At 45.1% G+C, this 22,578-nt stretch overlaps 1 protein-coding gene and 1 long non-coding RNA gene across 6 annotated transcripts in view; one reads left to right on the top strand and one right to left on the bottom strand.

The window, feature by feature from the left end:
• LOC149125471 (uncharacterized) overlaps positions 1–22,578 on the top strand; it is a 31,862-nt gene that overhangs the window by 4,264 nt on the left and 5,020 nt on the right. Inside the window, exons 1-2 of one of the 4 annotated variants that reach the window (XR_016210479.1) lie at positions 202–334; positions 766–956. This is a non-coding gene — a long non-coding RNA (uncharacterized LOC149125471). Of the gene's footprint in view, positions 1–201; positions 335–765; positions 957–8,819; positions 8,947–18,884; positions 19,003–22,578 lie in introns of those variants that run through there. The other 3 variants (XR_016210477.1, XR_016210476.1, XR_016210478.1) reach the window with 3 other exon arrangements.
• The window catches only part of CD84 (CD84 molecule), a 34,918-nt gene continuing 27,268 nt past the window's right edge, over positions 14,929–22,578 (bottom strand). For both annotated transcript variants that reach the window (XM_008264214.5, XM_089299713.1), the window contains 6 exons: positions 19,355–19,606; positions 18,865–18,984; positions 18,227–18,259; positions 16,775–16,872; positions 15,692–15,754; positions 14,929–15,182 (listed from right to left, as the gene is read on the bottom strand). In XM_008264214.5, the coding sequence (XP_008262436.3) occupies positions 15,117–15,182; positions 15,692–15,754; positions 16,775–16,872; positions 18,227–18,259; positions 18,865–18,984; positions 19,355–19,606 (632 nt within the window). In that variant the 3' untranslated portion in view covers positions 14,929–15,116. The remainder of the gene's footprint in view (positions 15,183–15,691; positions 15,755–16,774; positions 16,873–18,226; positions 18,260–18,864; positions 18,985–19,354; positions 19,607–22,578) is intronic.

Genomic DNA, 22,578 nt, shown 5'->3' with positions numbered 1-22,578 from the left:
AGCCTGTGATTGGCTGAAGCTCAGCTGCTATAATGGCTGTGTTTGTTACAAAAATGTACCGTTAAGTTAGGCTTTCAGTCTGTTTACCTATTAAGTTAGGTTGCAGTTTGTTCTATAAGTACTCAGGATACAAAGGCAGCCTTAGGCCAAATTTGAGTTAATTTAACAATGCTGCCCTTTTGATAAGCCTCTCATTTTTAACAGATTAATTCAATTTTGGGCATTGACATCACTCTCTGCTACCATGATGTGGATTTGTTTGGTCCAAATACTGACAGAGTTTGCGGACTCAAAAGGCTTTCGTAGCCTTGGCAGCGCATGACAAGAGCCTCAGGTGATCACTGACGTCATAAATAAGAGTGTCAATTGTTAAATCAATAACAGGAGTCACTGTGCGCTTGCTCCTCATGTAGGACTTCTGTCCTTAATGAGTTGTATTATGAGAATTAACGATAAAATTAGTCTTCGAACAGTACTTTATACTTTGTGTGCAAACTTGAAATTTTTACTTAGTATAGAGTTGATCTTCAGTATATAAAGATAATTAAAAATGAATCTTAATGAAGAATGGGATGGGAGGGAGAGTAGGAAGTGGGATGATTAGGGTATGGGGGGAAGAACTGCTGTAATCCAAAAGCTGTACCTATGAAAATTATATTTATTAAATAAAAGCTTTCTATAAAAAAAGAAATTCACAAGTCATGATGACTGATCATAGGAATGATTTTTTTAAAAAATGTTCTCTTCATGCTTTTGTTGCTCTAGCTAGAGTGAGACATTTGTCACACAGTGGATGTCTTCATGCAACTGCGTAACACACTGGAAAGCACCCAGTGCAGCAGCAAGATCATTATGATGACTGTCCGGAGGATAATACAAAGAGGTTAACGTGTACTCCTTAGCAGGAACCCACATGAACCAAATCCATTAAAATCAAATAAATAATCAAATCTCAAGGTGTCAGTTTCACTCATGTACATTGATTATTACCCTGACTTGCCTGCAGAATCAGGAAAGCCACCCAGGAAAAAGAGGAAAAGGGACAAAGTGTTTATGATGTGGTCTTGGGAAAGTCAGCCATGTGTTTGATATCATTTGCTTTTGAGAAACTTTCCTAGTTTTTACCTTGTGTCTCCAATGGATGTGCAGTCCCAGGAGTCTTGAAGGACTCTCTTGCATTGGGAGGTATGGTCTCAAGAATCAAGGCCCTGGAGTTTTGCTGCCATGTGAGTGATGACAAGAACTTGGAATGGCATCTCCTCTTACAGTTCAAGAGCTGTCTTTTTTTCATGTTATTTCCAAAAGACCCAAGTGGAGCAGCATCCCACATGGCTGCTGGTGTCATAGGTAGCAACTTTACCTGCTAATCCACAATACTGGCTCTGAAGAATTATTTTTAAATCAGCCATAGGTGTTGAATTTTATAAAATATATCTTATAGAATTGATCAAGATGATTGTTTTTGTCTCGCCTTCAACTTGCTTAAACACAAATTACAATAGGTTTCTGAAAGATATCTTTTGAGGATAGATTCTGCATAAATTCTGAGGATAAATCTTACTTATTGCATTTTCCTTTTAATTTATTGCTTGATTCAATTGACTAAAATTTAGGTTAAGATTTTTAACATTTGTAAGTGAGATTGACCTACATCAGGTTGCATTGTGGCAACTTTTTTCTGTAGAATCTCAGATAGTGAATATCATAAACATTGAGGGCCAGATTGCCCTGGGCAAGTACTCTTTACTGTCATAGGGTAAGCGCAGCCATAATCAAGACAAAAATGAGCAGTTGCTGGCTGTGTTCCAATAAAACTTAATTTATGAGCACTGGAATTTGAATGCATATAATATTCACCTGTCACAAAATATTACTTTTCATTTGAAAATTTTTCAATTATTTAAAAGTGTAAAAACTACTCTTTATCTGTGAGCCATATAAAAACAGGTAGATTTGGCAACAGTATGCTAACCTCTGGGGTTATCTCACTTTTCTCCTCCTCCTATGACTTCGGTAACAGTATTATGTTATGGTGTTGAATGAATTTGGAAGCTTCCCACTGTTTTCTATGCCTTGGAAAGTTAAAATCATATGGGAATTATTTGTTCATTGAAGGTGGCAAAACTAGTCCACAAGACTAGTTTTGAGAAATATATCACTGAATATGTTTTTCCTTTTTTTCTCTAATTAAAGAAGTCCTTCTAGTTATGGGAGGGGAGGGGAGGGGGAGAGAAGGGGAGGGGAGGGGGAGGGAGCCCAGTCACTCAGACTAGGGGAAAGCGAGGTTACGTGGTTAAATAGAGAGAATACACCTGGCAGGCCAGGCCTGTGGTTCAGGGAAGCTGAGCAGGTGGGTGGTCTTTGTGCAGACTTCGATTTTTAAGGGATCCTGTCTAATTCTTCTGACTCTTTCTCTTCACCCCCTCTCCCTTCTGCTCCAAGACAAAGGGTTTGTTAAGTGTGAATTAGGAAAATTCCTCCCCCAGTTTACTACTCAGTGTTATCTGACTGGGGAGCCCACCTGGTGCTGGGCAGAAGCTTCCCCTAGGATGTGTGCCTTGGAGGAGGCTGTGGAGGTTTTATTGCCTCATGTTATCAGGCCAGGTAACCCACCTGGTGCTGAGGAGAGAGGATTCTCCTGGGAACCTTTCCTCGGAGGAAGGGCTGAGGCCACCTGGGAAGTTCTCAGGGTCTGGGCAGGACTTCACAGTGTAAAATACTGGGCTGCTTCTAGGCTGCTGCTTTGTTCTCCTCAGGCCCCTCGCACACACATAGGCTAATTTCTAGCTTTCTACCTAAAGTTCCCCCCACCAAGAGAAAATACCCATAATCTTGTGGGGATAAAATGGATGAAGATCCGTCTTCTGTGGTTTCTGTAGAGCTGACAGATGGGTGTAGAGCTGGATACAGGTATTCTTCTGTCCTATGGTGTTTGAGGGTGACCTCGGAAGGCATTGTCCTGCTTGGTCTAGAGGGCTGGTCATATTGTCTGACGAGATAGGCTGGAAGCCCTGTCTCAGAAGCACCTGAAGCAAGATGGCTTGTCTTCTGTTAGAGACAAAACAAACAAGGGCATTAAAACACAATAGTTGGCGGGTGCTGCGGTGTGGCACACCAGGTTCTAGTCCCAGTTGGGGCGCCGGATTCTGTCCTGGTTGCCCCTCTTCCAGGCCAGCTCTCTGCTACGGCCAGGGAGTGCAGTGGAGGATGGCCCAAGTGCTTGGGCCCTGCACCCCATGGGAGACCAGGAGAAGCACCTGGCTCCTGCCATCGGATCAGTGCGGTGTGCCGGCCGCGGCGGCCATTGGAGGGTGAACCAACGGCAAAGGAAGACCTTTCTCTCTGTCTCTCTCTCTCTCACTGTCCACTCTGCCTGTCCAAAACAAAACAAAAGAAAACAAAACAAAAACAAAAACACAGTAGTCTACAGAGAAGCAGAAGGAATGTGGACACCATGTCACCAAGGAGAGGCAATGACCAGAATTTTTATGACCAGAAGCTAGTCCAGGTATTTTAGCCTTGTCCGACCAGTCCTGGAGTTATCTGTCCTCATCCAAGAAAGAATGAACATGATGTGTACTCATCTAGTTTGACCCTAGTCTGGGGGTACTTTCTTGGGCAGCAGGTAGCAGGTCTAGGACTGCCTGAGTACTGAGTTCAGCAGTGAGTACTGAGTTCAGTACTGAGTTGCAGTGGCCCTAGTCATGGCAGTATTCCAATAGATGAAAGCTGTGTTTTATTTTGTTTGTTTTTTCATAGGAGGGCTCTGTTTTGGCTCGCTGTTGAGAGCCTGATTTAGGAACTTTGCTGTTTTCCTGTATCTAGGAATCCATAACCCGTTAGGGAAAAGCAGGAATTTGCTGTATGGCTTGCATCCTCTCTGGGGCTGCTCTTCTCTCCCCAGAGGTGAGGACAAGGGTTAAATAATTAACTTTCTGGCAGACTAGCTATGCTTTTTTCCCTGGATGCCTGGTTGTTGCATTTTGCTAGGAAGTTAAAAGTGTTAGCTAGTGCACAAGACCAGAGTCTCAGGTTGGGAAAGGCAACAGACTAATAAACCATCTACATTCTGGATCATTTTGCACCTGCCCTCACTATCCTTTAAGTCCTCTGTGAAGGCCTGTCTACTTAGGTGGACTGTCCACGTTAGTTGTTACTCTAAGGCCTGTTTTTAGGAACTGGCAGGAGGGGCTTTTTAGGCTTAATAACATTCAGATAGGCTTTAAGACCTGACCCAGACCTATCCATGGGATTCTGGAAGAGAGGTGTGAACCTCCTTAAGGAAGGCACCCTGTTGATTCCCATTATGTGCCTGGAGTAGGAGGAGAGCTGAATAGCAGACTAGTATGAATAGGCAAAGGAAACTTATGTTTTCATTGACCCTAGGTCATCCCTTCAATAGCAATGGTTAGAGTTGGAAGCTGGGCAGAACTAAGGGCTTTTTAGCTTGGGGCCAACAGGGTCTGTGGTTCTGACCCAGAAACACGCAGGGCAGTTTTGTTTCTAGTGCAATAAGTTTTTGAAGGCCCCTTGTATATTGAGTACTTCCTCTGTAGCTTACACAGGGTTAGGCACAGTAAATACAAATGGTGAGAGAAACTGGGCATGGTCTGTGTCCTGATGGAACTCTTGTTCCAACAGAGAAAGAGAGAAATTATTCAAATTATCTCAGAGTGAAATATTTAAATGCAAACTCTGAAAACTCCTATGAAGGAAAGATGCAGCATAAAGAGAGCAAAGTTTGGACATCAGAGATGGTTAGACTTCCCCAGGAGAGGGTATTTGAGCTGAGCTTGAATGAATGAGTGGACATTAACGAGGCAAAAGTTACAGGTGTTACAGATGTGTTATAGGTGGTGAGGGTACCAATGCACAGGTAAAGCGTGTCAGGCAGGGGGAGAGTCCTAGGATAGATGTGTAGATGAAGTGGAATGAAGTGCCAGGCCTCCAAGGGCATGGAGAGCATCCTCTTCAGTGGTGGCTGTATCTGCTTGTGCAATTTCTACACAATAGCTCTGGGATTCTTCAAGAGTAGCAGTTATTTTCAGTCCCATGAGAAGAGAATACAGAGACATAGCTGGGAGCTGGGAGACTTGGTGCATCTGCAAAGAGTAGCTCAGAACAGAGGATATGGGGCTTCTTTGATCAGCAGGGAGTAAAGGAAGTGTTTTGTTCTTTTTTTTTTCTCAGATCTAGAAGCTTCCATTTGTCATCTCACATAAGACTTCTTAACAAGTCACTTTCCACTCAGGGTTTTAGCAAACATCCTAAGGCCCTAAACACCCTATAGTTCTGTGGGAGTCACAACCTCATTCTCATCATTTAAAAGCCCAATCCTTCTATCCTTTTTTCCAGGTGCCATTTGGGGCACGCAGACTGTCCCTTCTCCCCAGTTCCCTAGATTGGGCTCTGGGAGAGCCTCCAGGACCTCTTTTGCTCTCTCAGTGTCTACAATGCGAGTTCAGTTCAACAGATGCTCATTAGCATTTGCTGGGCATTGACTTCTAGGTTGGGGTGCTGCTCATGAAAAGATGACTAAGACAGTTCTTGCTCTGGATGGACGTGGCCTCTAAACCATGATTTCCTTCCACCCAAGCTGATCAAGGCAGAACCCCCTTATCTACCTCCTGTCAGACACCTCTGTTGCTGCCCTTCTGTTTCCTGTGATTTCTGGGACTGGTCTTCCCTGTCTCTAGCTTTTCAGTCTCCTCCCAGGGTTGCAATCATCTCAGCCCCATTAGACATCCCATTCCCCCTCCTCTGTCTAATACCCTCCATGTCTCGGTCTCCTTTGCATCTACTCAGGGCCTGGGTTTTCAGACTGCACCGGGGCTTTGATCATATTCACTGTCTCCTTTGCTGTTCCAGCTATTCACTTTGTTTTTTCTTTTCTTGGGAAACAAAACAAAGTAAGGCACAAGTAAAAGAGATTCATTATAAAGCAGTATTTATTATGTTTGCCTCCTATGATGGTACCTATAGTCACATTTCTTAAGCACTTACAAAGTAAAATTGAGAAATGATACTTTATTAGAGCATGAAATAAATAAAAGATGATGAATAGAGAGAATAAAATACCTTGTGACAAACATGACACCTTGCTTCTGAAATAGGTTTGGTGGCACTTTGCTATTAGCATAATCTTCATGTTCTTATTAACTAACCCAATGAACATTTATTTCAAGAATCCAAGGTTCATTAACCACTGGAAACAGAAAAAAGGTGAAGAAAGAGCTTTGACTCAAAAAACTCTCTTACTGGTTAGACAGTCAAGAAAACAGTACAGTAAGTACAGGAGTTTGGTACAGTGGCCAAATTGCTGCTTGGGTTGCCCATGACCCATATTAGAATGCTTGATTTGAGTCCTTATCACTCCATTTAGGATCCAGCTTCTTGCTAATACACACCCTGTGAGACAGCAGATAATGCCTCGATACTTGGGTCCCTCTCACTCACATGGGAGACCCACATTGAAGTCTAGTCATCTGGCTTCAGGCTGAACCAACCCTGTTGTGGCCATTTGGAAGGAAAACCAGCAGGTGGAAGATCCCTCTCTGTCTCTATACCTTTCAAAAATAAAATGAAAATATATATAAAAAAGAAGATGGTACAGCAATTATCACACCATGGAACATGATAAGTGCAACTACTATACATTTTGGTACTGAGTTTATCAGCTGTATGTTTGACTTTGGGTGGGAGGTTCTGGAAGCCTATGCCAAAGGGAGATAGTTGGTTTGATCCTTGGGGTATGTATGAAAGATCTGGGGGCAGAGGGGAGAGAGAAGGGCATTCCAGGCAGAAGATATTACAGGGGGAAAGGGAAAGGATTTGGTGGGTTCATGGCCCCATGATATTTCTGTGTGACTGGTGCCTAGGCAGCAGGCAGGCAAGGAGCCTGGAAAATTTGATTGTTTGGATTGCCAACAAGCCTTGTCCTGCAGGAAAAACCTTTCAGTAGGGAAATGACGTGACAAGATTTGAGATCTGGGATCTGTTCTTTGTGGAACAGCAGCCAGGTGACTCATGGTAGTAGGAGGGTGTGTTGGAACGGTTAGGCAGATTTAAGGGACACAGCTGAGAGGAACCATATGGAGGACTTGGAATTGACAGGACTGATTAGATGTGGATGGCAGCTAGGTGACAGGGTTTGACTATTGGATGAGCTATTTGGCCTGTGACTCAGTTTCTTAATTTGTAAGATGGAATGATTGCATCTGCTTCAGAAAGTACATGAGTTTGAAGGTTTCTTATGGACTCTCACTGTACAAAATAGGACAGGGAGTGGTACAGTGAATGCTCAATGAACACCAGCTATTCTGATTGTCGTAGGTTGTGAACTAGCATAGGGGAAAGCAAGCTGGGAAGGTCAGGGACACACCCCTGAGTTCAATTTTGGGCACAGTGAATTTGAGGGGACTTCTGGCCCTAACACAGAGATAACTCATAAACAGTTGGAAATAAAGGTGATGCATAAAAGTGTTGCATTATAAAGCAAAGATTATGTGAATTTATAAAAGTCTCTGGGGACCAGTATTGTGGCACAGCCAGTTAACACTGCTTTTTTTTTCTTTTAAGATTGATTCCATTTGTTTGAAAGACAGAGTTAAAGAGAGAAATAGAGACAGAGAGAGAGGTCTTTCATCCACTGGTTCACTCCCAAGGTGGCTGCAATGGCCGGAGCTATACTGATCTGAAGCCAAGAGCCAGGAGCTTCTTCTGGGTCTCTCACGTGGGTGCAGGGGCCCAAGGACTTGGGCCATCTTCCCCTGCTTTCCCAGGCTATAGCATAGAGCTGGATCAGAAGAGGAGCAGCCAGGACTAGAGCCGGCGCCGACATGGGATGCTGGCGCTTCAGGCCAGGGCTTTAACCCACTGCACCCCAGTGCCGGCCCCAACTGTTTTTTTTTTTTTTTAAAGATTTATTTATTTACTTGAAAGTCAGAGTTATACAGAGAGGAGAGGCAGAGAGAGATAGATAGAGAGAGAGAGAATGAGAGGTCTTCCATACGCTGGTTCACTCCCCAACTGGCCACAATGGCCAAAGATGTACTGATCCAAAGCCAGGAGCCAGGAGCGTCTTCTGGATCTCCCATACGGGTGCAGGGGCCCAAGGACTTGGGGCATCTTTCACTGCTTTCCCAGGCCACAGCTGAGCGATGGATTGGAAGTGGAGCAGCCTGGTCTTGAACTGGTACCCATATGGGGTGCTGGCACTGCAGGTGGCAGCTTTACCCCCTATGCCACAGTGCCAGTCCCTAAAGCACTGCTTAATGTGATGCTGGCATCCTGTTTTGGAGCAACCGTTTGAGTCTCAGCTGCTCTGCTTCTGGTCCAACTGCCCGTTAATATGCCTGGGAAAGTAGTATATGATGGCCCAAGTACTTGTGCTTCTGTCACCTACATGGCATTCTGGGTTTCTGACTTCAGTCTGGCCTAGGATGTTGTGGCCTTCTGGGGAGTGAACCAGTGGGTGGACGATCTCTTTACTTCTCTGTCTCTCCCTCTCTCTCTGTCACTCTCCGTTTCAAATAAATAAAATAAATATTTAAACAATCTCTGATAGCTAATTTATATAATTATTTGGCTACAGTAAGAATTCATAACAAAAATCTCCATTTCTCATTTGCACAGATGTGGCCATTTTTAGGTCACAGAGTGGACCCAACTCACACCTAGAGACTTGTGGAGGGTTCTTCAGAACCAGTTGGAGGTCTGGCACTGTGGCTTAGCCCCCTCCTGTGGTGCCTGCATCTCATGTGGGTGCTGGTTCATGTCCCAGCTGCTCCTCTCCTGATCCAGCTCTCTGTTTATGGCCTAGGAAAGCAGTGGAAGATGGTCCAAGTGCTTGGGCCCCTGCACCCGTGTGGGAGACCCGGAAGAAGCTCCTGGCTTTGGATCAGCACAGCTCTGGCCATTGCAGCCATTTGGGGAGTGAACCAGCAGGTGGGAAACCTCTCTCTCTGTCTCTGCCTCTCTATGTCTGTAACTCTGCCTCACAAATACATAAACAAAATCTTAAAAAAAAGAGAACCAGACCACCAGCCAGCTAGAGTTAATGATTGTCACCCATTCCTCTAAGAATTCTCCAAATCAATTTCTCTATGTCCCTAGAGATTGTGTAGTACTTGGCTTCCCCAAGTCAGGACTAAGGATTTTTACTAATGGTCCTTTGTCAAAATATATCAACACTTACTGTGTTTTGAGAAACCACAAGGGCTCCTTGAACTTGGACAAGGGCTTCTTAAAATCTAAATGTACACAGCTCCTTCAAGGAGCTTTCCATTTCCATCACAGAGTGCAGCATGGTTTCCCAAATTCTTACTTCTTCTTCTATTCCTGTTATTCTTGTGACTAGTAGTGGTGGAAACTTACACTGTTTCACTCATTTTGCAACAGCTCATAAGAAGTGCTTGTGACCTGGATCCCTGGCGTTCCGTGAAACTGCTTCTGTCCCCAGTGCAGAGTTCTATCCAAGCTTCTTTAATTTAATGGACATTTCCAGCAGGGAAGTTGAGGGGTTCTCCAGATAGCAATAGAATTAACATATGAATGAAGATACTTTGGGCTACTTTTAATCCTTTAAAAATATTAGTAAATGTAAATATTCATTCAACATATCTTTGTGGCTCATTTACTATGTGTAAAGCAAAGGGCCAGGTGTGTGGTGTGTGTGAGGGCAGTGCCAGGTACTGGGAATCCACAGCAGGTTAAAAGAGGCAGTATGGCCAAAGGCAAGTGCATGGCCCCTGGTGGTGAGAAGTCTTATATTCAAACCCCACCTTGCCAGCTTCCTGACTTTGCAGAGGTATTTATCTCTTCAGCCTTAATGTAAACCAGAACTAATTTCTCCTTTCCAGAGTTGTTGCAAGTATTGGCAGTAACGTACAAAGCATCTAGTGTAAAGTTGGAATGAAAAATAAGCTCTCAGTGAGTTATTACTGGCTCCCTTCCCTCAAGGAGGGCTCTATTTACATTTTTTTTATAAGATTTATTTATTGATTTAAAAGGCAGAGTTACAGAGAGGCAGAGGCAGACACAGAGAGAGAGGTCTTCCATCCGCTGGTTCACTCCCCAAATGGTCACAATGGCTGGAGCTGGGCCAATCTGAAGCCAGGAGTCAGGAGCTTCTGGGTCTCCCACATGGGTGCAGGGGCCCAAGCACTTGGGCCATCTTCCACTGCTTTCCCAGCCCATAGCATAGAGCTGGATTGGAAGCGGAGCAGCTGGGACTCACTGTTGCGCAAATGGGATGCCAGCACTGCAGACTGCAACTTTACCTACTATGACATAGCACCAGGCCCTCTATTTCCATTATTATTGTTATTTAAGGATAGCCCTGTTCTCTCAGTCTGAGTGGGGAGCCAGGCATAGTATCAGGTAACTAGAGTGTGGTGTGTCTGAGTTAGGAGGATTGAGAGTTAGAAGTTTGTTATATAGCATTGATTTAGCAAAATGCCAACTGTATTTATGTTGTCCTGTTGTAGTTCATAAATTTGGATTAGGTTCTTATGAAGGTTTCAGGCCTAAACGCACAACATATAAAATGATTCAGGACTTTACCATGAGTGGCATATATTTTTAAAGAATTATTTGAAAGACAGAATTACAGAGAGAGGTAAAGCCAGAGAAAGAGAAGTCTTCTATCCATTGGTTTACTCCCCAAATGACTGCAACAACCAGAGCTGAGCTGATCTGAAGCTAGGAGCTGGGAGCTTCCTCTGGGTCTCCCACGTGGGCACAGGAGTTGGGCCATCTTCTACTGCTTTCTCAGGCTATAGCAGAGAGCTGGATCAGAAAAGGGGCAGCTGGGACTTGAACCGGCACCCCTATAGGATGCCGGCCTATAGGCTGGGGGTTTAACCTGCTATGCCACAGTGTTGGCCCTAGGGCATATTCTCATAGTAATACCTCTTTCAATGCCCACATGGCCCTACATGACAGGACTTTTCATTAGCATCCCTATTTTGCAGGTAGGCAACCTGATGGGAGGAGAGGTTGGAGGAGCTTCCCAGGTGACGTAACTCAGAAGCCAGGCTTCAGACGCAGGAACTCCAAAATCACAGCCAGCCTTTGAGACCACTCACCACACTTCCTCCTGTTGTCTTTGTTTTTTAAGCTTCATTTTATAACCAAGAGACTGTCACTTATTATTCTAGTGAAAACTATACAAGTCAAGGGAAACTCAGGGAAAAGTCAGACACAGGAAAAGTAATGGATCTGGGAGAAAATGCAGCCGGGTCATTTCTTATCCCCAGGTAGAACTTGAGAAGTACCCTCTTGACACAACTCAGAGCAGGACACTGCCTATGCCCAGTCTCCAAGGTGGCCCAGCCAAGCCCTCCTCTTGTGGAATGTGTAGTTTCAAGTGCTGTATAGAAGTTTTTTTTAAAAAAAACATTTTTAAAGCCATTTTATTCTTCTGGGAGCAATTAGCTGGGACATTCCTCATTTTCTCAGTAGAGTCTTCCAGGAAATGGCTGCAGGCACAGGGATTTCCACTTTTTTTTTTTTTTTTTTTTTTTTTGGACAGGCAGAGTTAGACAGTGAGAGAGAGAGACAGAGAGAAAGGTCTTCCTTCTGTTGGTTCACACCCCAAATGGCCACCACGGCCGGCATGCTGCGCCAATCGGAAGCCAGGAGCCAGGTGCTTCCTCCTGGTCTCCCATGCAGGTGCAGAGCCCAAACACCTGGGCCATCCTCCACTACCTTCCCGGGCCACAGCAGAGAGCTGGACTGGAGGAGGAGCAACCGGGACAGAACCAGCACCCCAACTGGGACTAGAACCCGGAGTACCGGCGCAGCAGGCCGAAGATTAACCTAGTAAGCGGCGGCGCTGGCCGAATTTCCACATCTTACCAATGCTTTCCACTAGAGGGCTCTGTCCCTGAGATCTCAATTTCCATGCACATTTTTAAAAAAAACTTTTTTTTTTTTTTTTTTTTTTGACAGGCAGAGTGGACAGTGAGAGAGAGAGACAGAGAGAAAGGTCTTCCTTTGCCGTTGGTTCACCCTCCAATGGCCGGCGCGGCCGGCGCGCTGCGGCCGGCGCACCGCGCTGATCCGATGGCAGGAGCCAGGAGCCAGGTGCTTTTCCTGGTCTCCCATGGGGTGCAGGGCCCAAGCACTTGGGCCATCCTCCACTGCACTCCCTGGCCACAGCAGAGAGCTGGTCTGGAAGAGGGGCCACCGGGACAGAATCTGGCACCCCAACCGGGACTAGAACCCGGTGTGCCGGCGCCGCTAGGCGGAGGATTAGCCTAGTGAGCCGCGGCGCCGGCTTAAAAAAACTTTTATTTAATAAATATAAATTTCAAAAGTACAACTTCTGGATTATAGCAGTTTTTCCCCCAATACCACCCTCCCACCCACAAACCATCCCATCTCCTACTCCCTCTCCCATCCCATTCTTCATTAAGATTCATTTCTAATTATCTTTTTATACGGAAGATCAACTTAGTATATACTAAGTAAAGATTTCAACAGTTTGCACCCACACAGATGCGCAAAGTATAAAGTACTGTTTGAATACTAGTTTTACCATTAATTCTCATAATACAACTCATTAAGGACAGGGACCCTACATGGGGAGTAAGTGCACAGTGACTCCTGGTGTTGATTTAACAATTGACACTCTTATTTATGACATCAGTAATCACCCTAGGCTCTTGTCATGAGCTGCCAAGGCTATGGAAGCCTCTTGAGTTCACAATCCATGCACATTTTTTAAAACTTAATTTTATTTTTAAAAATTTCTATAAAGAGAACAAATTTCACATTTACAGTAATGACATTTCCCATCCCACCCTCATTCCCTCACTCCTTTCTTCTTTTATTTTTCTTAATTTTCTTTTAATTTTTACAATGACATACTTTCAATTTACTTTATAATCACAGGCTTAACCCTCTACTAAAGAAAGAATTCAGCAAGTACTAAGTAGAAAAACCACTGTTCCTCAAGAGTATAGACACGAGTTTTAAACAATACTCAAATCTCAAAATGTCAATTTCACTCATATACATTACAGTTTTTGAGTACTCTGTGTGTTAGTTACCACAAATCAGCAAACAAAAACTCAACGCATCTTGGTTTGGCATAAAATCATGTTCCATTGAAGGGATGTAGAGGTGAATAAAACAAAGAACAAGTCGTGGATCTTGCTCATAAGTAGTGTACAGTGAGTGTGGAAAAGATGATTATTTATGCTGTGGGGCAGAATGCAATGAGTTATAGTGATAGAGGGACCAGAAAGGGAGTGGGGGAAGAATTGCAAAAGGAGCTGTGATTCATTTTGACTGAGGATACCAGGGAAAGCTCCATAGAGGAGGGGCCATTGAGGTGGCCATTGAAGGAGATGTAAATGGATTGGGGGCACATGTTCTGGTAGAGGTAAAGGACTGTGAGTGGGCATGGTGTTTCTGGGGAGGCGACCTGAATGCACCCCGCAGATCCAGGCCTCCACTCATTTTTCCTCCACTTGAAAGCCCCATCCTCCTCATTCTCTATTCAAATCCCATCCATCCTTCTGGGACCAGCTTCCACACACACACACACACACACACATCTGCCAATCTTTCCGGGACCAGCTTCCATGCACACACACATGCACACACACACGTGCACATACACACACACACTCTCACACACACACTCACTCACACACCCGCCGATCTTTTCTGCCTGGGCTAGCTTATGCCAGTACTTGCAGCTTGCAGCTCAGATTAGCTGTGGCGTCTATGCCAGGACTGCATTCTAAGAAAAGGGCAGATATTAGTCTTATACTTTGGGGCCTTACAATGCCTAATGTAGTGCTCAGGGCAGTCGGTACGTTTCTATGGATCCATTCTCTGGGACTGACATATTCTTGCTTCCTAAAAGCAGCTTACTCTGCTATCTAGCCTGGGATTGTTCACGAGGTGCTAGGATTTAGCTGATTATGCTTGTTAACACCAAAGGGGAGAACTTCCTCAAATGATCACATGAATGTCTGGCTCAGCTGGGGTAGGTCTTCCTCAATGCTGGGAGTGAAAGCCCGTGCAAGCTGGCCAGCTGTGTGTATGTGTGGCAGGGGTGGGGGAGGTGAGGTGCCAAAGCAGGGGCACTCAGCCTCAGCTCAACCCGCATGACTCTCTGAGCTGAGCTTTAGGAACTGGGGTGCGCTCATTTTTATCATCTGCACCATCATCTCCCAAGTTCCTCTGAAGAATGACTCTATTTCCTTCAAAGACTCTTGCTTGGGTGGTTGGGTTACACCCGGTTCTCCTGAATGCCAGAAATAGTTGCTTGGTTCCTTTTAGAAAGTGGGGGCACTAGGCATGGATTCTTCTTCTTGCTGAAGCTGGTTGGAGTGCAACAGAAAGAAAGCTTGACCAGAAAGGAAATCCTACAATGCTTCTCAAGTAGAGCCCAAAGAAAAGTGGTCCAGTAGTCTAGTCCCTGCAGGAAGAGCATTTTCCAACACTCCATTTAGTCGGAGAACGTTGTCTGCACAGCTGAGAGCCATCACTCTGACAGCCTCCACAGGGCATCATTATCTAGAGCCAGGTTGGCTGGGCCAGTCTACTCTCATGGATATTTCTGGGCAAAGGGGTGAGGGGCGGCTGAAATGGAGTAACAGGGCGCCCATACTCTGCTTGCCATGCTGTGCAGTGGGGTGAGAAGCTACCTGTGCTTCAAGGGAAGAGTGCCTACTCCTAGTTTGCTCAGTGTGCTCTTGGGGCTCATGGAGGCCATGCATCAGAGCTCTTCACATGTGTTGAGTCTGGGCAGAGTGTCCTAGCCAGGGTGCTGCAGCTTGTTACAGATGCATCAAATAGTGTCTCCTTCTCCTGTGGCTGCTGGGCAGGATTGTCCTAGCAGACACGAGAAACCTCTCTTGATGTGCAGCCTCCAGACATAAGCAATCTTGATTGCTTACCACAAAGTGCCATAGAAATATTATTTCCCATATGTACTGAGATGTGAGGAAGTTTGGAAAATATAGTACCAGGGACCCTGCCTTGTCATTTCCTCAGAAGGGCATGTATCTTTTTGTCCATCTGTGGCCATCAACAGCTTTTCTGCTGTTTTGCAATCTCCTGGTAGGAACTGTGCAGACAAGATCTTGGTCACCAATCTAGATCACGATATCATAGCTTGAAGTTATTGCAGGTTTGCAATCCTGTGTGCTGGTTTTCCCCATCTGTACACAAGAGGGAGACATGAGAACATGTTAGTGGAAAGGTATTGCTATGAAAAGCAGCCCACAAAGTACCAAGGACAGTTAAACAAATGGCTCAGGAGGATGTCTTGGTTTGCCCTGGTACTGGGGAGATCTGGGGTAGCAATGCCTTGCCTCTGTGCCTGCCACTTCATTTTGGAGCCCCTGGGCAATTAAATTCTTATCCCAGAACACAACAGTAAGAGGGAGCAGGGTAGTGGGATTTGGCATTTACTGTATGCTTGCAGCAACAACCAGGCTCAAGCTACCTACATCTTTGTTCCTAGTTGAGTCTTTGTTCTTTCTGGACCCAATAGTTCCATCTGCACCTGGCATCTGGTCATTATGTGATCCTGTCACTTAGAGTGCCACAGACAACATTCCTGTTAGCTGAGAAGTCTTAAACTTTAAATTACATACTGATGGATGGAGCACACCAGAATGGTTGGAAAAGACAGAAAACAGGGATAAAAATTCCAGCAAGGGTTTACCTTATCCGAATACTGCACCATGGAATAAACCGTGTTCTCTGGCTCTTCCTTGGTGGGAAACACCTGGAAAACACACAACTTCAGTGTGGGAGCTCATGAGGCCAATCTTCTCAGTTCCTATTCCTAGTTCTTCCCCCACCCATATCTCCCTGGTCCCATTTTTACCCCGTAGCTTACTCTTCTGGTCTCAGCTCTGGTTCCATCCAAGTTTGGAGGGAATTAGGATCAGGTGATGGGGAGGGGGAGTGGATGGGGAGCAGCTGGGAAGGGGCTTGGGAGAAACAAACCTCAGTAACCAAGGGAAAGGGTTTGCATGGATTGGGCTGAGTCTTGCTCCATCAGGACATTAACTTTCCATGGGCTGTATGGACCCTGTTGCCCTAAGTCCAAGCACTGTGCAGACCTCAGTTTCTCCCTTGGCTCCTGGCAGACTTCAGGAAGAAGGCTGGTGGAAGCACAGAGGAAGGGGATTCAGGGTGAAGATGAGAGATGGGGCGGGTGAGTAAAAGGCAGGAAGGACAGTATGTGGTACACAGTGGGTCTGAGTATGAAGAAAGCATGTTAATGGTGATGCTAAACTTGGAACCAAGTCCTAGGCCAACCAGTTACTGGTGATCCCAGAAACACATTCTGAAAACCATTTAGGGCAGCATCATGCAGTCCTTGGGGCTGTCATTCTGGCCCTAAGAGTTTGCTACTGCTGGTCCATGAAGTATATATCAAAGGGCTTCTGTCAGCTCTGTGCCCCCAGAGCCCACTAGCATCCTGTTCACCATGTCAGTGGCTACATAACAGCCCCACCTCACATCAAGGGCTCCCCTGTGTGTGCTTCCCCAAAGAGGTGTTTCACTCCTACTTATGACTCTCATCTCGTCTGGAACCAGGTCATGGCCTCCACCCAGAGAAGCTGCCATAGGGTGGCAATCGGCCATGCTTCTGTCCTCAGAGACAGACTCATGGCATCATTTCACTGATGTGGTATTTCTGTGTTGTTCCTTGGCTGTGGTGGCCTTCTAGGCCATAGAAACATGACAATGGTGATACCTGTCTTGGTGGTGGGGGTAGGGGCATCCACCAGCTCACCTTGGATTGGGGGATTTCATCATAGACTGTAGACTCTGCAGGCTGCACGTCTCTTGAAATTGTGATGTATGTGTATATTGTTGCCTTTGAGGCAGCATCTGTATCACAAACAAATATAGAACCACAATCTATGAGAGGTGGATGGAGTTTTAGAGGTGATCTATCCCACTGTTTTTTTTTTTTTTTTTAAGATGAAGAAATGAAGCCCTAAGAGGCCCAATGGCTCCCATCCTATGGAGATGCATGCTTGGATCCCCAGACTGTCTCTCCTTTTTCCAGGATTTCATGCAGTATGGGAGACCCCTGGCCCAGCCTTCACACAAAGCTCAGTGAGAATTCTATTCTAGAGTCTAGATTAGGCTAAAGAGAACCTTCCAGTCCCTTGTGTGGGTAGTTGATAGGAAGTTGTGTGGGCACTTAACATTGACTGCCTTGCCTGGCTAGCTGACTTCTCATGTTAGGGTCTTAGTGTTTCAATTTGATTGATTTTCTCTAGTTATACACTGTGTGTTGATGTCTTCTGGTGCTTACATTTTTGTACCACCTGAATGTTAAAGCTCATAATAGATGCTCCTCAAACATTTATTGTTTGCTTGCTTGATTCACATTCTTAATGAATATTTATTAAACTCCTTCTATGTGCCAGGCTCTGTGTGAGGCCCCAGAGAAGCAAACATAGAAGGGGCTAAGTCCTTACTTTTAAGAATTTATGAGTTAGAAGAGACATTTATCCTAGTAAACTCTTCTTTGGTACTAACATGAAACATTTTAGGATCAAGTTGAAAAGAGCCAAAATTTTGGGTCTTCAGAGTCTAGAGAAACAATATATCTACAAACAATGAGTCCGATCGGGCAATATCATAAGACCAACGTTTCAGAGTTTGGGCTTATCCCAGCCTTTGCCCTAGATTTGGAGAATGAGTCAGACTGAGTATTCTTCTTATCTCATTTGTAGATGTGAAGGATAGTCCTTCCCCCTACTCAACAAGCTGCAAAAGAGGGAATAAGGATAGATATCTCTTTCAGAAACCTGGCTGATCATCTGTGGCGCAAGCAGGCTGTGACTTCTCTTCTTCAAGAGTCTATTGGAGTTACCACGCATGTCACAGATGTCCTTCCCCTGGAGTGTTTCCTCGCATCATTCCCAGACATGTCAATTATTAAGTGCAGCAGCTAACATTTACTGAGTGCTTATTATATACCAGTCCAACTATCTGATACATGCAATTCCATCTGACCCATTTAATAAGGATATGCAGTCTGCCCTGTTTTAATGAATGTTTTACAACTCAGAAGACTGATGTTTACAGTGATCAAATAACTTGTAGCTAGTAAATGGTCAAGATGGGAACATTATCCCCAGACTGACTGCACTTTAGGCTGAACTCCTCTACTGCAAATCCCCAGCTCCTCCCACTTGCTACTCAGGGAACCCCGCGACTGAGAACTTACCAGAACTTTTAGTGAAGGCCTTGAAGTGGGAACCTGAGGAAGTAGACCCAAAGAAGTCAGTAATGTGGAAGCAAAGGTTCTGGGTTTTTTTGTTTTGTTTTGTTTTGTTTTTAATCATGATTGATGAAAGGAAGACCTTGGGTGGAGGAGGTGTAATTATTCCTTAGAAGTCCTTAGAAGGTCAAGTTTTCTGAATTGAGAACAGCACAATTACAGGATGATCCTGAGTGGTCCATTAGGGCTAGTGACAATCACACAATGCAAAACTAATAGACGTCTCTCAGTGACTCTCCAAGAATCATTATTGAAAAACTATGAAATTGGGACCCCAGAGGCTCTCTAGTTTAATTATTTTACATATGGGAATACTTAGGCAATGAAATAAAGCTTGTTAATGGTGAAGCTAAACTTGGCCCACCAGTTACTGGTGATGGCAGGAACAGATTCTGAAAACCATCTAGGGCAGCATCATGCAGTCTTTACGGCCATCATTCTGGAAGGTGATGAGGGGATGGGGGTTGGGATTGCAACAAGGCTGGAACAAAGGACCTCTCCCTAACACCTTGAATAAATGACTTCAGTGTCAGGAAGAAGGCAGGTGCACTTTCACTTTTTACCTTCTGGAAAAAAAATCCTACCTTGTTGTCTTTTGCACCAGAGGAACAAAAACACTGCCGGCAGCATGAGAGCAAGAAGAAAGAGCACAGCCAATCCACTCAGCAACCTGGTGTGGCGAGTGCGGTGGGCCATGGCCACGTCTGGAAATGGAAACAGTGGTGAGTCCTGGCTCTCAGGAAGTAGCCCAAGGGGCTTGTTTACATTCAGGGGCACTCTCAAAGTTGGGTGCCCTCCAGAGGCTACCGTAGCTCCTAGGGAAACTCTTTCCTACTGCCAGACGTTAGGTTTCGAACTGAATGACAGAGTAGAGCAGGAACTGCTTCAGAACACCCTGAAGCGCTTAGCCTCTCTCAAAAGGCTCTGGACCACTCCCCAGTGGGCTTTCTGGGAGCAGCTGCCCCCTAGGGATCAGGTTCAGTGTACAGGAGGCACACGCCCCTGGAGCTGAGGACTGGGGCTCTTTGGAGAGGTTTCTGATACTCCTTGGGGGAGATGGATGGAGTTGGTTACCTGAACAGAGCTGCTGGGCAGAGATGGAGTCAGAGCTGTTGCTGACCGGGTTCCAGGCTGTACATGTGTAAGTCAGCTCTTGGTTCTCAGGAATCTGGAAGATTTGAAGGACATTGCCTTCTTTTCCCAGGGGACTCCAGCTGTATGTTACATTCTTTTCCTCCTTCTCCACAGAGCATGTCAGTGTGACATTGCAGGTGCTGTTCACAGATGTCATTAAACTCTGGGTAATTGTTGGTTTCCCAAGCCGACCTATGAGGGGAAAACACATGGGCTTGTAGTGAGCTACAGCTGCCTTCCATCAGCTTGTGGGGACTTATTTTTAAATTTTCATAAATTTTTCCAGATAGTTGTTAAACACAGATATCATTAAGAATTAAATTGTGGCCGGCGCCACGGCTCACTAGGCTAATCCTCCGCCTAGCGGCGCAGACACACTGGGTTCTAGTCCCAGTCGGGGTGCCGGATTCTGTCCCGGTTGCCCCTCTTCCAGGCCAGCTCTCTGCTGTGGCCCAGGAGTGCAGTGGAGGATGGCCCAAGTGCTTGGGCCCTGCACCTCATGGGAGACCAGGATAAGTACCTGGCTCCTGCCATCGGATCAGCACGGTGCGCCGGCCTCAGTGCGCTGGCTGCGGCGGCCATTGGAGGGTAAACCAATGGCAAAGGAAGACCTTTCTCTCTGTCTCTCTCTCTCACTGTTCACCCTGCCTGTCAAAAAAAAAAAAAAAAAAAGAATTAAATTGTGAAACCTTGGGGCTGGCATTTTGGCGCCAGATACACTGGCATTCCATATGAGCACCAGCCTCCGTCCTGCCTCCCTTCCAATCCAACTGCCTGCTGATGGGCCTGGGGAAGCAGCAGAAGATGGCCCAAAGTGCTTGTTTCCCTGCCACTCCTGTGTGAGACATGGAGGGAATTCTAGGCTCCTGGCTTTGGCTTCTCAGCCTCAGCTATTGTGGCTATTTATGGAGTGAATCAGTGATTGGAAGATCTGTCTCTCTCTCTCCCTCTCCCTCTTCTCTCTGTATTTCTACCTTTCAAATAAATAAATTGTAAATTATGAAATTATAATTAAATAAATATATTAAAAGGAAACGCAACAAATACTCAAAAGTCATTACTGTTTAGTTGTGTGTGTGTTTTTTTTTTTTACATATTACTACTATCTATGCTCTTGAGATTATTTACATTTATGGTACAAGAATACTCAAAAAATTCATGAAAAATTCATGTTATAAAAAACTGTGCATGGATTTCAAAAATGTTTTGCACACAAACAAAATTATCTTTTAATCACATTTCTTGATGAGCTTTTTGAAAAAAATGATTTACTTACTTGCCTGAAAGGGGGAGTTACAGAGAGAGAGGGAGAGGGAGAGGGAGCGGGAGAAGGCTAGAGAGAGATCTTCTATTTGCTGCTTCACTTTCTAAATGGTCGCGATGGCCAAAGCTGGGCTGCTCTGAAGCCAGGAGCCAGGAGCTTCAAGTTCTCCCACACAGGTGCAGGAGCCCAAGCACTTGGGCCATCTTCCACTGCTTTCCCAGGTGTATTAGAAGGGAGCTGGATCGGAAGTGGAGCAGCCAGGATGTGAACCAGTACTTGCTATGCCACAACGCCAGCCTCCTCCATAAACTTTTAAAAGTACCTTCAAATCTGCCCTTTGTAATGATGTACAGCTTAAATTCTGCATCTTAAAAATCAGCCACCATGGGAGTATCTATTTGTACTTATAGATATATTTATATATATTTCTACAGAAACTGATAAATGCTATCAAATTGAGTTGGCTTATTGTTGCTCTGGACTTGAGAAAGCAAGAGAGGAAATGGTATTCAGGCAAATTAAACTTAAAAGTGTACCATGTACATTGTAAGCAGCACATACAAAAATAGAAAATCATCCTTCCAGTATTTGAGAGCTGTTATCCAGCCCAGCAAAGAAGTGACTCACATCAATGATGAACATATGAAGCTCCAACATATATGTATTTTTTTTTTGACAGGCAGACTGGACAGTGAGAGAGAGAGACAGAGAGAAAGGTCTTCCTTTTGCTGTTGGTTCACCCTCCAATGGCTGCCGCGGCAGACGCGCTGCGGCCGGCGCACCGCGCTGATCCGATGGCAGGAGCCAGGTGCTTCTCCTGGTCTCCCATGGGGTGCAGGACCCAAGCACTTGGGCCATCCTCCACTGCACTCCTGGGCCACAGCAGAGAGCTGGCCTGGAAGAGGGGCAACCGGGACAGAATCCGGCGCCCCGACTGGGACTAGAACCCAGTGTGTCTGCGCCGCTAGGCGGAGGATTAGCCTAGTGAGCCGCGGTGCCGGCTTCATATATGTCTTTATTGAATTTCTTTTTTGTATTATTTAACAATATTCATGTTGGAACTGCAAGGTGTCCGGTGCATAACAAATCTTCCCAGGCAGATGAATCAATTAATTCACAAGATTTTATTGGGATTCCGCTCTCTGGCGAGGTTCCCAGGTCCAAACAGAGCGGGGACTGGGGAAGTCGCGCATCAGAGATTGGAAGGGCTCCTTTTATAGATTTAGGGCATTGGAGTTAAAGGTTGAGGCGGGTCTGATCCTCATTGGTTGACCTTTAGGCAACCGTGGGGACCTTGACAAGGACTTTTCTTCCCCCGGAAGTGCGGGTAGGGACTCTCCATTCCCGGAAGTATAGGCCTTCCCTCCTTGCGGATCCCAAAGCTACCAGGAACTACACTTATTCATCAATTATATGTATAGATTGGTTAGGAATATAAATGTTCAGCAAAAATCAATGAAAATATTCTATAAGAATAGTAGGCTACCTGGACTTTACAAAAAAGACACTGTTTATTTCATTAAAAGTTATGAAACTGTATGCTATACATCTTTCATGTTGGTAAGCCTTACATGACTTATACATTGTGTATGTACACAATATGTGCATGGGCAAACACACACATATGTTATCAAGAGCCAATTAAATATTTGTCAGCCCAAAAATGCATGAAAACATTTTTTAAAAGCATTTTTTGTTTTGTTTTCTGCTGTATGTGTATTTTCTTTCAGTTTTTGTTTAAAGTATCTGTGGTGAAAAACTATAACCTTTTTATAAGTCCATTTTCAAAAATGTTCTTTCTAGAGCATTCAAAACATAAGCTGTAGAAGCTGTAGACTGGTAAGGGGTTGCTAAAGAACAGTTACATGGAAGTTCAAGTGACAGCTGGATCTGGAGCCCG

The sequence above is a fragment of the Oryctolagus cuniculus genome, chromosome 7 (assembly GCF_051225735.1).
Source record: "Oryctolagus cuniculus isolate XC-2025 breed Fujian yellow rabbit chromosome 7, ASM5122573v1, whole genome shotgun sequence".
NCBI lineage: Eukaryota > Metazoa > Chordata > Mammalia > Lagomorpha > Leporidae > Oryctolagus > Oryctolagus cuniculus.
The sequence above is the reverse complement of the archived record's forward strand: the minus strand, read 5'-3'. Positions and strand labels throughout refer to the sequence as shown.